At 50.8% G+C, this 13968-nt stretch overlaps 1 protein-coding gene across 5 annotated transcripts in view; it reads right to left on the reverse strand.

The window, feature by feature from the left end:
- LOC122369347 (neurexin-1-like) overlaps positions 1-8433 on the reverse strand; it is a 64667-nt gene extending 56234 nt beyond the window's left edge. For 4 of the 5 annotated variants that reach the window (XM_043344025.1, XM_043344027.1, XM_043344026.1 and 1 more), the window contains exons 1-2: positions 7589-8419; positions 1055-1190 (exon numbers count right to left, since the gene is read on the reverse strand). In XM_043344025.1, coding sequence (XP_043199960.1) covers positions 1055-1190; positions 7589-8182 — 730 coding nt within the window. In that variant the 5' untranslated portion in view covers positions 8183-8419. Of the gene's footprint in view, positions 1-1054; positions 1191-7588 lie in introns of all 5 variants that reach the window. The other variant, XM_043344029.1, reaches the window with a different exon arrangement.
- Between the last annotated feature and the right edge of the window lie 5535 nt (positions 8434-13968).

Consider the following 13968-nt stretch of genomic DNA (forward strand, 5'->3'; position numbering starts at 1 on the left):
CGGGGCTTCTGCAGAACTCCTCCTGAGCTGCAGCTCAAGTGAGTCGGACGGCGGCTGGGCCCGGGCTGGCTGCGGCTGGCTCGTGGAGCTGCACGGGTGCGATACGGGCGCGGTGCCTCCGGGTACAGGTGGCGTATCTCCACCGACAGACCAGAGAGCTATGTTGCAGGAGCTCGGTCCCCGGGTGCTGGTGGCGTTATCTTCTCAGGAAGTCTCAGGCCGGCTTTGGTGATTCAAGTCTCATCACAAGGCTTTGCTTGAGCCTTCATCGATTGATAATTATGCTTTTTGCAGCTTTGATATGTGACCATTAGGTATGGTGTGCCACGCGACGAGCGGCTTGCTGCTTGTTTTAATTTGAATGCATTTTTTTCTGAGAATCATTTCAGTTATTAAAACCTTCCTTTTTTATTACTTCCCCGATTTGATATTACCGTCTGATCAATGACCAGCTGATAAAAAGTACAATCTTCAAAATTCATTTTACAATAGCAAGACCGCGATACCATGAAACGCTGCTGTTCGTCCGAGCTACATGGCCACAATAAGGTCCATAACGGTGTGCCCCGGTGCCAGCGGCGCCGGACAATCCCAAGACTCAGTCCGCTCAGGCTCTGTTAAATCCCCGTAAGCCGGTGCACTGAAGACACCAAAGCCACCTACGGACCTGCGAAATGGAAGACAGCTTCGCGCGCTGTTCTGCTCAGAGAGGTACCACGTCCAAAATGTCACCCGAGAAAACGACACGGCCGCATTTGCAGTATTCTCTTTTACGACGCTGTTTTATGCGTAGGAATTTTGGTTTTATACAACCGCCTCAATTTTTAAAATAAACCTACGCCGCAGGTATATGGCCCTAACCACATGCAAAAGATTTAAACAATATCGATTGTCGTATTTTCGTTTTTTTTTTGTTTGTATATATTTATACTTATTTTTTACTTTTTATATTGTGTTTTTGTCGTATTTATCATCGAATGTCGATTGGAGCGAAATGTCAGCTTATAAAACAAAACCTCGAGCACTCGGAGAGCGGTCTCGTATCCCGACTGACCTTTCTCGCAGAAGACTCCCCTGAAGTCGAGGTTGCGGCACTCGCACGCGGCGCCCGTGTCAGTGCTGATGCAGATCCCGCCGTGCTGACACGGGTCGTGTTGGGCGCACGTGTCGACGCCGTTCCAGCGGACACCCTGCACGGACACGGGTGTGTCAGTGGGAGCGGGGCACACTCGGGTGGGTGTGTCGGTGGGGGCTGACGATCATCCAGTGAACAGATTACGAAATGTAGCTGTATTGGGAGGAGGGCGGGGCACTGCATGGAAAGGATGTGTCATTTACGAAATGTAGCTGTATTGGGAGGAGGGCGGGGCACAGTATGGAAAGGATGTGTCATTGGATAGCGGGGCGGGGCACGCAGTGCAAGTACGAGGGAAGATTGGGGACTCGTCCAAGTGGAGAAAAGGTTGAGCATTGTTAAGTAGCATTTGAGAGGAGCCACTAAAGCCTCAATGAGAGAACAAAGTCGCCTTCTATCTTAGTTGACTGTCTTACCTATATTATTATTCCTGCAGGGTGTTTGCCAGATACTGGTAGATAATCACGAAGACGAGTCTCCGGTTACCGCTTGGCTCTCAAATGTATAATCCGATAGATTTTGACTCGCCTTGCAGTGGCATGTCCATATATGTAAGTTCATCAGTGTATCTGAATTCTGATGAATAAGTTTATTTAAAATACATTTAAAATAAATGATACAACGATACCACCCAGCACCAAGTTTTTATGAGTTCCCGAAGAACGGGGCCATTCATTTGTTTTATTTTACAATTTTAATTTATAAATCCAATTGAAAGTCAGTTCCCTGAAATGTACTTGGATCCACTAAGGGAAGCACACAATCATGTCAGTTTCTCGGCAGACTACTTTGTACGGCACTGGCATGAGCTGGGAAGGTCGTTTTGGATGGTTTGCTGCGCACTGTCGAAGCTGGGCAACTTTGTCGTAAAATATAATGCATACTTGGCGTCGTTCTTGTCGAGAGAGGCCGAGTTACCCACCGCTCTTAACCCGCGCGGGGCTGGGGTCTCCAGCCGAACGCGCGGGGCTGGGGGGGGGGGGTAAATTTACCCCCCCCCCTGTTATCTCCCGAACTAATGGTCCGATTTGGAAAATTCAAACGCCAATCGAAAGATCTCATCACGAACAACTAAAAACATGTACTTAATTTTAACCCGGCAGTTGCTGGGGTATTTCGCCACCCACCGTTTGCTGGGGGGGGGGCGTTAAACGCCCCCAGCCGATAACTCGAGAACCAATAGGCGCAGCGAAACGCACGAGGCGGCAAACGAAAGAGCGCGACGAGACGCTTCAGATGAGTACTTTAAAGTTGAATTTTGAGGTCACAGGTCGGGTCAAGGTCAGGTCAAACACCTGAAATCGGGCTTTCAGTAACATGGACTTCAGGGCTTCGCAATGGGCGCCTCTCGTCATAAACGTTGTCAAAACGGTGCACAATCCATCATATAAGGCCTACAAGAGTGTCAGCTCCATGTAGGGGTCAGTCAAGCATAGGTCAGGGTCAAGGTCAGGTCAACCGGGTAGGCACATATCCCCGAAAATTAAAACTGATATTCGCAGCCTGCGACACATGTTTTATGGGTAATTTAGGGCGTAGAACCCGATGGTGACATTCATTTTATCGTATGTGTACGTGTTTGGCTCAAAAAGTTCAATTTAAGAAATGTATGTATCATGGTCGTGAAGTAGTCGCGAGAAATTGCCAAGATTCAGTTCAAGATTTTGGAAAATGCAGAACGATAATCAATAATCGAAGATAGCCATTTGATTGTCCATGGTATTGGCAGTCTAATGGCGTTTACGGCATTTCTGTATGTCTATTCTGTGATTTTATATGATTTTTTGAACATATGCCGTTTTTGGTCGAAAACTCAGAAATCATGACGTCACTAAAACCTCGATATCTCAAAAATTTTCCAACCGATTTTTTTGAAATTTTGTCACAATAAATCTCAATCAATTCCCTACAGGTACCCAAATTTTGGCGCGCCTGCGGCGCGCCGTTTTTATGCTATGGCCCGGCGAAAAAAGTGGGGGCGTTTAACGCCCCCCCCAGCAACTCGCGGTTAAGTTTGAGGTCAAGGTCAAGGTCAGGTCAAGGGTACAAATTGCAAGTTCCTACAGTATCGGCCTTGCACCGTAGTTGCCAAAGAATGGAGTCATGGACTGAGACTGATCGCCCAAAACGTGTGCTTAGGCTACCAAGACAATATTCGTTGCATACAATATCATTCAGAGGTCAAGGTCAAGGTCAGGTCAGGTCACCAAAAACAAAATATAGAAAAGGGCATGTGCGACACATGTTTTATGGGTCATTTTACTCATAGAATTCAATAGGCACACTCAATAAGTGATATGGACCACCTCTGGATGAATTTCAGGTCGAGGTCAGGTCAAGGTCAGGTCAAGTGAGGTCAAATTTTGAAGGTGGTTGTTAAGGTCTAAAAAGGTGTCTATCTGATGCAGTTTTTCACGGCGAATCGAATGGTGCTATTTTTGTTTCCGTACGAGGTCTACAACTTCCAAAAAAGTCATTTTTCAAAATTTTTGTGTGTCGTGACGTCATACAATTTTGAATAACTCCCACATTTTTGAACCGATTCTTCTAAAACTTGTTATGTAGGTGCAAATAGACCACTTCTCTGACATATATTCCGGTTTTTTCGATACACTCAAAATTTTGGATTTTATAGTTATTTTCCCAAAAAAGTCAGTTTTTTGAAAAAAATTGGGTCAAAATCCAAAATTTTCAAAAAACCGAGATAGCCATTTGATAGACAAAGTAGAATTACGTATATCCTTTTTTGTTACGTCTTGATTCCTTTAGAAATGAAGATGTTAGCGGCGTTTGAACTTTTGCCGTTTTTGAGGCGAAAATGGCGAACATGACGTCACTAAAACGTCAATTTCTCAAAAATTTTCCGACGGATTTCGCTCAAATTTTCAGGGAACGTGTCAAATTGATGTAAGAAAAGGTACTGAAAGTTTGGCGGCGCTGCGCGCCGCCGTTTTTGAGATATTGCAAAAATTCGCGAGGGGGGGGGGTAAAATTTACCCCCCAGCCCCGCGTGGGTTAATTGACGATGCACATAAAAGTTTTGGCAGTTTTCTTTGTAGGCTGTAAAGTTTCTGTGTAGGGAAAGTCCCTTCTGTACATTGTCGACTAGCGTCATGCCAAAAACCTCTGGCGTACTTGAGTTTGGGGATGCTTGCTGATCACGCGACCTTGGGAGGTCACGTAACCTGCACCATAAGCCATGTCTCCTTTCTTCCCACCCTATGCGATTCTTCTGTCGTCAGCACACTAATCCTACCGACCAGCAGGCGCCAAGGTGAACCCAATGACTGCTGTTTCACTGATCAGTGACCGATCGACAACATCGGAGATCCCAGGTCGACACAACATCAGTCGCCAGACGGCTTTGAACCCGGACAATAGCTGCTGACTGCGGCTGTCGATCTGCCTCAGAGCTGCCTCTGCGCCGTGTTTTGGAGGTAGTTCAGAGAGACTGTACGAAGCTAGACGTCTCACGTCGTCACGTCTGCTGCGCAGATGATTTGATGTTTGTCTATTGAAGCAAGACTGAAAGCATTGTCGGTTTTCAGTTGCATCGAATCGCTTGATCAGTCCCAGTGTGGGATAGAAGCCTCTGGGAAATACATTTAGGCATGCCTTCGTCCATGTGATGATGATGTTAGCATCAGTAACCGTGAAAGGTTACTTCTAGTCCTCGCAATGATGGTCCGAAATTGATGTCTCTTAATGACTAATTAATGCACCCCTCGATCACTCCCAGCCACCCATTAAACGCTCCTTGACCTAGAACTAGCCCATCTCCTCCGGCGGGCCAGTGTGTTTGTTTGTTGCCCGTACCCCGTGGCTCGCTCAGCGCGTCTGAACTGACGGCTGCACTGTCGGCGCACATCAGGGTGTCGCCGCTGAGCGGTTGAGGAGACACGCGGCCAAACAAAGGCCGCCGACCGAAGCGGCGCGCTCGGTCGGAGGTGTCACCTCTGAGGCCCGGGCCTGTCACCTCTGCGGCCGTGGGCATGTCACCTCTCCGGCCCGGCCCCGTCGCCTCCCCGGCCCGTGGCCAGACACCATTGTCGGCTGCTCCCGCCGCTAATGCCGCCTTCCGACGACGGCTCAGCGGGGGAGGGGGGGGGGGCGTACATACGTACCCATGGAGTGACGAGCCAACTGGGACCGAGGGACAAAGCCCAGTCACAGGGGAGCAACTGGCTGGCACACAGTCTCTGACGACTGGGAGATAGGGCGACACATTTATGATGACCATTATTATGTGCATCATGTAGGTTTCAATTTATGTTGCTATAATGTCTGTACTTTGCACAATGCACTGTGTAGTGTGCATGTGTGCAATTTATATCTGATGATGCAATTTAAATACGTTAAACACCCACTGTCGCGGTTTTCCGAGAAACTCGACGAAGCCCATCCAAGTAAAGATCAAACGGCGTGGCGCTGGCGCGGTGTCCGGCTGCGTCTCAGCCAATTAGAGCAATGTTGATACATGTTATGTGGCCGGGCGGTGTCGGGTTTTCTACACGTACGGACCGCCGTACGAGTGTGTCGTCTCGCCACTGTGCGTCTAGCATCCGACCGGTGTGTTGGGCACGTATTCTGTGACCGGTACCGGCAGTCGGGAGCCGATAGATGAGCTCGTTCGCAGCTCGACCCGCGGCCGTTCGTCGGTGAAGGGTCGCCACTAATCGTCGGCAGTGGCCATCGTCGGCAGCGACGAACAGGTGCCGCGGCGGCCGACGATCCTCGGTCAACACAGGCCCGTCGCGGTCACAGAAATTAGCGCCCCCAGGGTAATTGGAACAAGAAGTCTCAGCGCGCTTCTTGTGGCTCTACCAACACAGTTGAGTGTTTGATTTTCATTAGCTTCAAGCTTCAAGAAGAAAAGAAAAGTGGATGAACAATATGGCATGGAAACAAGTCATTAAGCGCCTCCAGTCGACCACACAGTCGCTGTCAGTCTCGTGATTAGCATCTATCAATATTCAGACACAGTTGTGAGGTTGGTGTGGTCACAAAGGAGTCGGCACGCTACCACTGCACCGGCCGCGTCCACAGAGACGCCGGCTTGTGTCTTTTGTCCGTGCCCCGTGGTTTGCAAGGTCAAAACAGCTTTTGTCAAAATATCAGAGAACGAATCCGATGAGGATTGTAAACGTGCTTAGGTCATTCAATGTCGCAAAAGTCATAGCAGCAAGTAATACCGGTCTCATTTCCCATTGACCATTGTTTTAGTATGGTAGGTACGGGTGGCGCACACTAAACGTTTTCCTGCATATTGTCCAATCCATCTTTTGCGTGCAAAAATAACCGCCTGTGCTGTCCTCCAAATCCCATATCGCTCCGTTATATTCGCTCAGCCGGGGCGGGTTTTATCCTCGGCACTGGGGCCGTCTGTAACGGAATAAGGCGTTATTGGTCCCATCTGTGCCGTGCGCTGGAATCGATGCTCAGTCGCGGCCCGGGGCCACTGGAAACATTAGGTGGAACGGCCTGCACCATCTCGGTCACGGCGGGCCCGAGAGAGGCAGAATGTGTACAGGGGAATGAGGAGAATGGTCTTAGGCATAGAGAAATGCACTGCTTATATGGAGCTTCAATATGGCATAATGGTCATTCAGCATTTATCTCAGTTGCTATCATCAGTCATAACTAGTTTTCATCAGTTACGTTAAACGCACACCACTCAATGGAATGCAAGGGTTAGATGCATTGATTTGACGCGTCTGAGTATGCTGTCCGCTTGCCTGCATGCCGGTACTTCTTAGCTCATCTTCTTGCATGTAATCTATCGTTGGAAAAAACCAATTACACACAAGTCGTATTCAATGAAACAGTTATCACTTAGGAACATGTTTGTATGTCATGTATCTACATATTTCCCTGCAGACAGCATTATCCAAGAAATATGGAAGATATAAATCATACATAGCTCACAATGCTTGGGTCCTGCGCACATGTATCCATCAAATGCTACCGATGCGCCTTGGCACGCGACTACACGATTCTATTTGTGCAGTTGCTCGCGGACCCGATAACCTATTGACCCACCGCCTGCCGTGATATCCAGTGTATGTCCCGTCAACGTCATCCTCCGAGCCCTTGATAGGCTTCACAGCTGCCCTTGACATTTTGGCCACGCCCTTTAACGGTTTACGATACACTACAGAAGATACCGTAAACTCTATACGCTGAGCTTATCGCTTGAGCATGAAACCTTCCTATCTCTCCATATTGCAAGCTAGATCCATTATTTTTTTGATATTCACTTGCATTTTCAATGCACATTACCCATGAAGACAAGGACAAAGGACTGCTACCGCAGGCCGTTGGACTTTGCCGTCCTGAACGCTTTCTTTTTGAAACGCATCTTTCGCCGCCACTACCTCATCTTCTGTGCCATCAACAATATCAGGGTACTGCGAGTGCTCTCTCACCTCTCTCAAATCCTGCGCCATCACCTACCTTGGAGTGTTTCATGTCCTGGCGGCGCTCGACGCCATCCTCGCCGCTGTAGACGAGGTTGCGCACCTCGCCGGCCAGTCGCGGCTCGAAGCGCGCGCTGGGCAGCGCCAGCTGGCTGACTCGGACCGACTGCGGCACGCCTCCCACATACACGTGCGACTGGTTAGCGGCGGCCACATCGAACGTGAACTGGTCGCCGCGCGAGAGCCGGTGCTCGGAGATGTGGTCGACGGTGAGGGTGGTTCGCGCGTGGTGCCGCGCCACCGTTACCCGGTGCCAGCGGCCGTCGTTCAGACCCCGGCCCAGTCCCAGGATCTCCGAGCCGCTGCCGAGGTTGTAGCGCAGTCTGAGAGAGCCCTCGACGAGCTTCACCTCAAAGAAGTCCACCCAGCCGCCGTCGTCCGTGTAGAGGAGCAGGCCGTTAGGCTGCGTGGTGCGGAACTCGAACTGCAGCGAGCCGTTGAGGCCGGGCTGCCATCGGGGGTATTGTGCGAACGAGTGTTCGGCGCCGTCCAGCACGATACCGAGCCCGAGGCCGAGCTGGAGGCCGACCAGGGCGGCCAGCAGCGGCCCGGCGAGCACCCCGGCCGCCATCACTGGCACGGCCGCATCGATTCCGGGCCGGCCGGCCGCGGGACAGTCCGGAGAGCGGCGGTCCGCTCAGCGGCCCCCCAGTCCGCCCTCCGCCGCGCCGCGGTCCGCCGCGACTCGACCTCTGCCGCCGCTCCTCCGCCTCCCTCGTCAGCACCTTCACCGGGACACAGAGCGACTCGCGCACTCGCCGACGTCCCGTCGCGCGCCCGCGGCACCCCTCCGTCGTCGTCGGCGCGCGCCCGGCCACTGGCGCCGCGTCGACTGCGTCGCCGCCGTCGGCAGCGCTCGGTCGATACGGCGTCGGCGCTCCGCACGGAAGAAACGCGCGCGCGGACTCGAAGCCCGAGCTCTGTTTCGGCCGCCGGAGATGGCTCGGCGCCGGGCCCGGGGGTCTCGGGCCTGCGCGCTGACACGGATGCGGCTCGCCGTTAAACAATCGATATAATTAATAACTGGGTTGAGTTCGCGACGGAGATTTCTCTGCGCGTCGGCTGTCGACGGCTATTTGCGAGAGCCTGTGGAGGGCCGAGCCGGCGGCGGCGGGACGACAGCAGAGCGTGCGGGTGACGTCCTGGACAGCCCAGAGAGGCGGACAGAGTGGTTGATGACGCGTTGCGCAGGGGGTGGGCTGGGAGTGGCTCCCCGCTCTGCCCGCTGCGACGTTTTCCGACTCACACTACAGCGGCGGCCGGCGGTGCCAACAACAGGCAGCGCCAGATTACGGCCGTAATGCCGAGCTCACCAACAAATAAGAAGGCTTAGCGCAGTCCACAGAAATGGCAGCAAAAAGCACACACAAATAAGACGGAATGAGAACGGGTGTACATTGCAGCGGATTAGCGCAATCCCTAGGAAATTTGGTTATTCATCAAGAAAATAAACCACCAATCTCACGTATGGAAAACATAAAAACCACTAAGGAAGAGAAGACAGTTAAACATTCGTTTTGTCAAGTCAGAACTTAAAGGATGGCTGGAAAGCGATATTTTCGGCCATTTAACCATCAAACATCTTTTTGTTTGGTTCTTGTGGGATGTGGCGCCATGAGCAGTTCAACAGCTCATGTAACTGTAGGTAATTCATAAAATGGGTTCCTACATCCGGACTCAGACTCGTGCTGTGGTGGCTCATAAACTGTAGGGAGTAGTAAAAACAGTCGAGTGAAGATCCGTCGAACGAATTCAGCCTTTCATCCCTTAATGATAGTCCTGCTCTATCAGCAGAACTCTAAGCACCGCCGTGAAAAAGTGTTTCTAGTAGACCATCATGCAGTTAGACGTTTCACACTGCGCCTTACTGTATGCGGTATGACGCAAATGCCTTGTGCATTATTTTGCGAGCTTACATAAATTGTCAAACAAAGACGGGTTATTTTTACACCTGGCACTCCCACCTGGGCGCTCTGACATTTTAACTGTGCTGATGCGCGCTATTCTTGAAGAGCTCTGACACCGCTCGTTGGGAACAGATGCGCTGGATAATGTCCCAGACGCTTTGCCTTGAACTTAAATTAGACGGAGTGTCTTATTTAGAGACTGTTTTATCGTCCAGTGACTATTTCGCGCTTCAAAGTCGGTCGCCTGTCAGTTTCAGTCAGTCATACCGTAGCATCGCACATTGTACGGCCGAAAAGTTAGGAGGACCTCATAGAACATATTTAAACATTCATTTTCTAAATTTGAACGACACAAGAACAACGACGCAACCGGGAGGGCTGCTGCTTTCAGAAGATGGACGGGACGTTGCATTTTGGGAAATGCTAGCACTCACAAAAATTGCATCTGTGATGCACTGATACTGATACAGGCAGAATATTCATATCACTGGTTCGTCACGTTGTGATAGGGAAAATTGCTCCTTGCATATGATTTCGTCGGACCACGGAAAAACGATAAAAGCCTCATGCCGTTATGCGTATGTGTCCTTTCCTCCCGGCTCATGCAGGTTCACGTTCATGGCGAGTTGAATGGTGAATATACCTCCCTCCCACCCCACCCCGTCGGCTTCCCCAGCGGTGATTGGTCGCGGACGATTGACCTACTCGACTCTTTGACCGCCGTCGGGACCGAGACATCGTCCCAGCAGCGACCGCACATGGTCTGATGGGCTCAGCGCGGCCCGCATATCCATTAAATGGTTATCCATTAAATGGTGAGCCCACGCCTGACGATGGACGGTAACGAATGTTGATTGGATTTTAAACAAATTTATTGAGGAAAAATCAGGATGATTGCTATGCTGCTTGAACAGGGCGCATCATTACAGGAATATTATTATCCACATCCGTATATCCAAAAATATTCATTGAATAGGGTGCAGTGTTACTGGAATATTATCCGGGTTTCTAGACGCAATTATAATTATATAATGCGAGGCAGGTAAACGTTGCATTTGATGATTCGGTTGATCCTCCCGCTAGTTCGACAGAACGATAACATCGCTTCCGGATATGCGATCATGGATAATGCTACATCTTTCAATCATTAAATTGTTGGTTTTCGAAAGACGTGACGAATCTGAGTTCCTAAAGGAAAATTTATGGTTGGCTCGGGTTATAAGAAGATCGAAACCGGTATTTACGGTGCCTCGTCAGTTAAACACATACAACAATATAGGCAGGCATGCCAGTGGCAGGCGAATGATGTGGTACTCAATGGATTATCGTTCCTGCATCAAACGACTACGAAGTATGTTAGATTGGCACTGGATGCTACTACGTTTTTCAGCGACATGGACGGACCGTGATATTAGCTAATAACCTGCCTTTTCTGGGCCGTCTGTGTCGGATTTTGTCATATAACGGACTCCACCTGACCGTCTCCATTCAGGTGAACTCTGCCGCGGTAATGCTCGCAGGTCCATGGGCATTCAGTCATAATCTGCGCTCGTTTGCGCGGACCATGACTGACAGGATCGACCCACGGGGCTATTGCGGGCCGCGCTGAGCCCATCATACCGTGTGCGGTCGCTGCTGGGACGATGTCTCGGTCCCGACGGCGGTCAAAGAGTCGAGTAGGTCAATCGTCCGCGACCAATCACCGCTGGGGAAGCCGACGGGGTGGGGAGGGGGAGGTATATTCACCATTCAACTCGCCATGAACGTGAACCTGCATGAGCCGGGAGGAAAGGACACATACGCATAACGGCATGATGCTTTTATCGTTTTTCCGTGGTCCGACGAAATCATATGCAAGGAGCAATTTTCCCTATCACAACGTGACGTCATTGTAGCTTATGTGTTGAGAACGAATCATATTTATATGATTCGTTCTCAACACATAAGCTAAACACATAATTCACATAAACACATAATTCGTAATCATATTTATGTTTGTCGCTCGCCGCTACATAACCCAGGAGCCGAGGAAGAAGGGCTCGTAAAACGTCTCCCCCTGCAGTGCGATAACCAAATCGTGCCAACACGGCGTGGTTTAACTGGACCCAATGACTTCTAACCATTCCCTTGCTGACAAACGAAGAAAAGTATCCACCGATCATGCTATTTCAGGCCTGGTTCGCCGATCATTATCAATGAAGAGTATATCATCTATATTTCAAAACAGATAGGTAAGCGCTTGTTGGGCGTAATTTGTCCCGTATTGGTCAGTCCGTTCAAATGCTGGCATTCTGGTTTTTTTCAGAAGCCAAGGTGAAACCAATGTCGGGAATCCTGCCGGCAAAACGCGCTGAATTTAGCGATTCGTGGGTGGTGATTTTAATTGAGAATGACGCTGAGTGTAATCTAAATGGAATCCTGGGGAGCTTGTGGCGGACGCTAATGGGTTGGAGAGAGAGAGAGAGAGAGAGAGAGAGAGAGAGAGAGAGAGAGAGAGAGAGAGAGAGAGAGAGAGAGAGAGAGAGAGAGAGAGGGAGAGAGAATGAGAGAGAGAGAGAGAGAGAGAAAAGAGAGAAATAAAGAGAGAAAGATAGCGGAGAAGCAGGGCGGAGAGACTGATTACTGGTGTATTTCGCAAAGCGACTTTTGTGGAGCAAACTTGCCATCCGCTGAGTGCAGCTGGTTTGAGGCGAAGAGCGGCGGCAGTCCTAAGCTGAAAGCGTCTCAGAAAACCGTTCATCGGCATTAATCGGGTGGCGGCCCTGAACAGACTTGTGGCAAATATAGAAAACCCAGATTTGCCAAGGACGTCCCAAGGATCAGATAGAGCTTGATGCACTTATATAAGTAGAATAGACGTGCACCTCACTTACTTTGGCGTATTGATGTTTTCTCAGAAAAATGCACGTATGAAGCGCTTTGTGTTTCTTTGCCTACTTCAGTGGATTGCAAAGATAAAAGCTGCGTGCACAGCATATTTGTTGATATTGGTTTGGTTTTTCCACAACATCTATTCAGGGATGCGTGAACTGTCTGCAGAGAGCTTGTATCCGCCACAACAGGGACGTAGTAAAATCAAGGGATGGATCTAACGGAGAGTTGCGAGTAAGATCAACCTATGCCCGTTCAAGCTTGGGCCAAAGGAGATAACCACCGTGGAGGGACGTCCCGATCAGCTGTACCACCCAGCTGCGGGAGGTCGATCCAGACTTATCACAGAGGGCCAGGGCCCAGTTCATAGAAAGGCCAGTCGGCAAGTGTCACTTTGCCAAAGTGCCACTTATCAAAGGGACACTTTTGGGAACGTTGGTGCAGGTGTGTAAGGGTAGCTATATGAAGCCATTTGTAGGGTCGCCCTTTCCAATAAGTGTCACTTAGCAGCAAAGGGACTCTATATGAACTGAACCCAGGCCTCAGCTGCCTAGGCGCCGACGGGGGAGGGGGCGAACCGGGGGGAGGGGGGGGGGTTGATCGCATAGGGTCAGTCCCCAGCTGTCCAACCGGCAAGGAGGCACTGCCCAGTACCCAGGTAACCACGGCTTTCCTTCGGCTGTGCCTCTCATCGGGGAGAGATCCCTGAAAATGCGACCGCTTAGGCCCGTCCCTTGCGGTACCTACCACCAGACAGGGAGGCTCTGCCCAGGGTGACCGCAGGGCGCGCTGTCGCTAATGGTCGACGGCACGACACGAGGCAGTCCGGGCGGGGTCGGTGCCGGCCAGGTCAGGGGGGGGGGGGTACAGGCGACCACCTCTGTCCGAACACGAGCCAGCCTGATGCCGACTGACAGGAGTCTGGTGCCGCCGCTGTGGGTAGTGGTCCGGTGAGCTACGGCAGCCCGACAGCCGGACAGCGCTGAGTGCCACTGAGCTGAGACAGCCTGACGGCAGGGCACTGTGCCGAGCTGTGGCAGCAGGAGGGTAAAGTGAATTCAGTGAGCTGCGGCAGTCTGACAGCAGGGACTTTGGTGGACTGCGATGGACCATCAGTACAGCTTTGGCGAGGCCTGTTTGGGTGATGGAGAAAGTGTCGTCGAATTAACAGTAGCGCCAGAGAGGACTCAATTCAGGAGAGTGATTAAGTTGATTGCTTCGGAATTGACCTCAAACGATCCCCGTCCCTATATGCATTATGCATGTAAATGTTGCGGTGCGTTTGTGCCTCATCGTAAGCATCTATATTCTATACTCATTTTCGAATTTTAGACAAGACTCCTCAGCTTACCCCCTTTCCTGTATGCTACTATCCATGCGTTTCCACGCAGCGTGTATGCATTTATGCGTATGTTTACATAGTTTGTGTGTCCTTCGGTAGCATCTGAGAGATGATTCACTGTGAATAGACCCGGCCCACCCCGCCCTGCGCTCCGACCGTATCGCCGCCGACGTTCAGATGTATTGCTAACACGTTACCGGCCCGGGCGGTCGATGTTTGGACTGGCTCCGCTAGTTT

This window comes from Amphibalanus amphitrite, unplaced genomic scaffold (genome assembly GCF_019059575.1).
Source record: "Amphibalanus amphitrite isolate SeventyFive unplaced genomic scaffold, NRLGWU_Aamphi_draft 001027F_arrow, whole genome shotgun sequence".
NCBI lineage: Eukaryota > Metazoa > Arthropoda > Thecostraca > Balanomorpha > Balanidae > Amphibalanus > Amphibalanus amphitrite.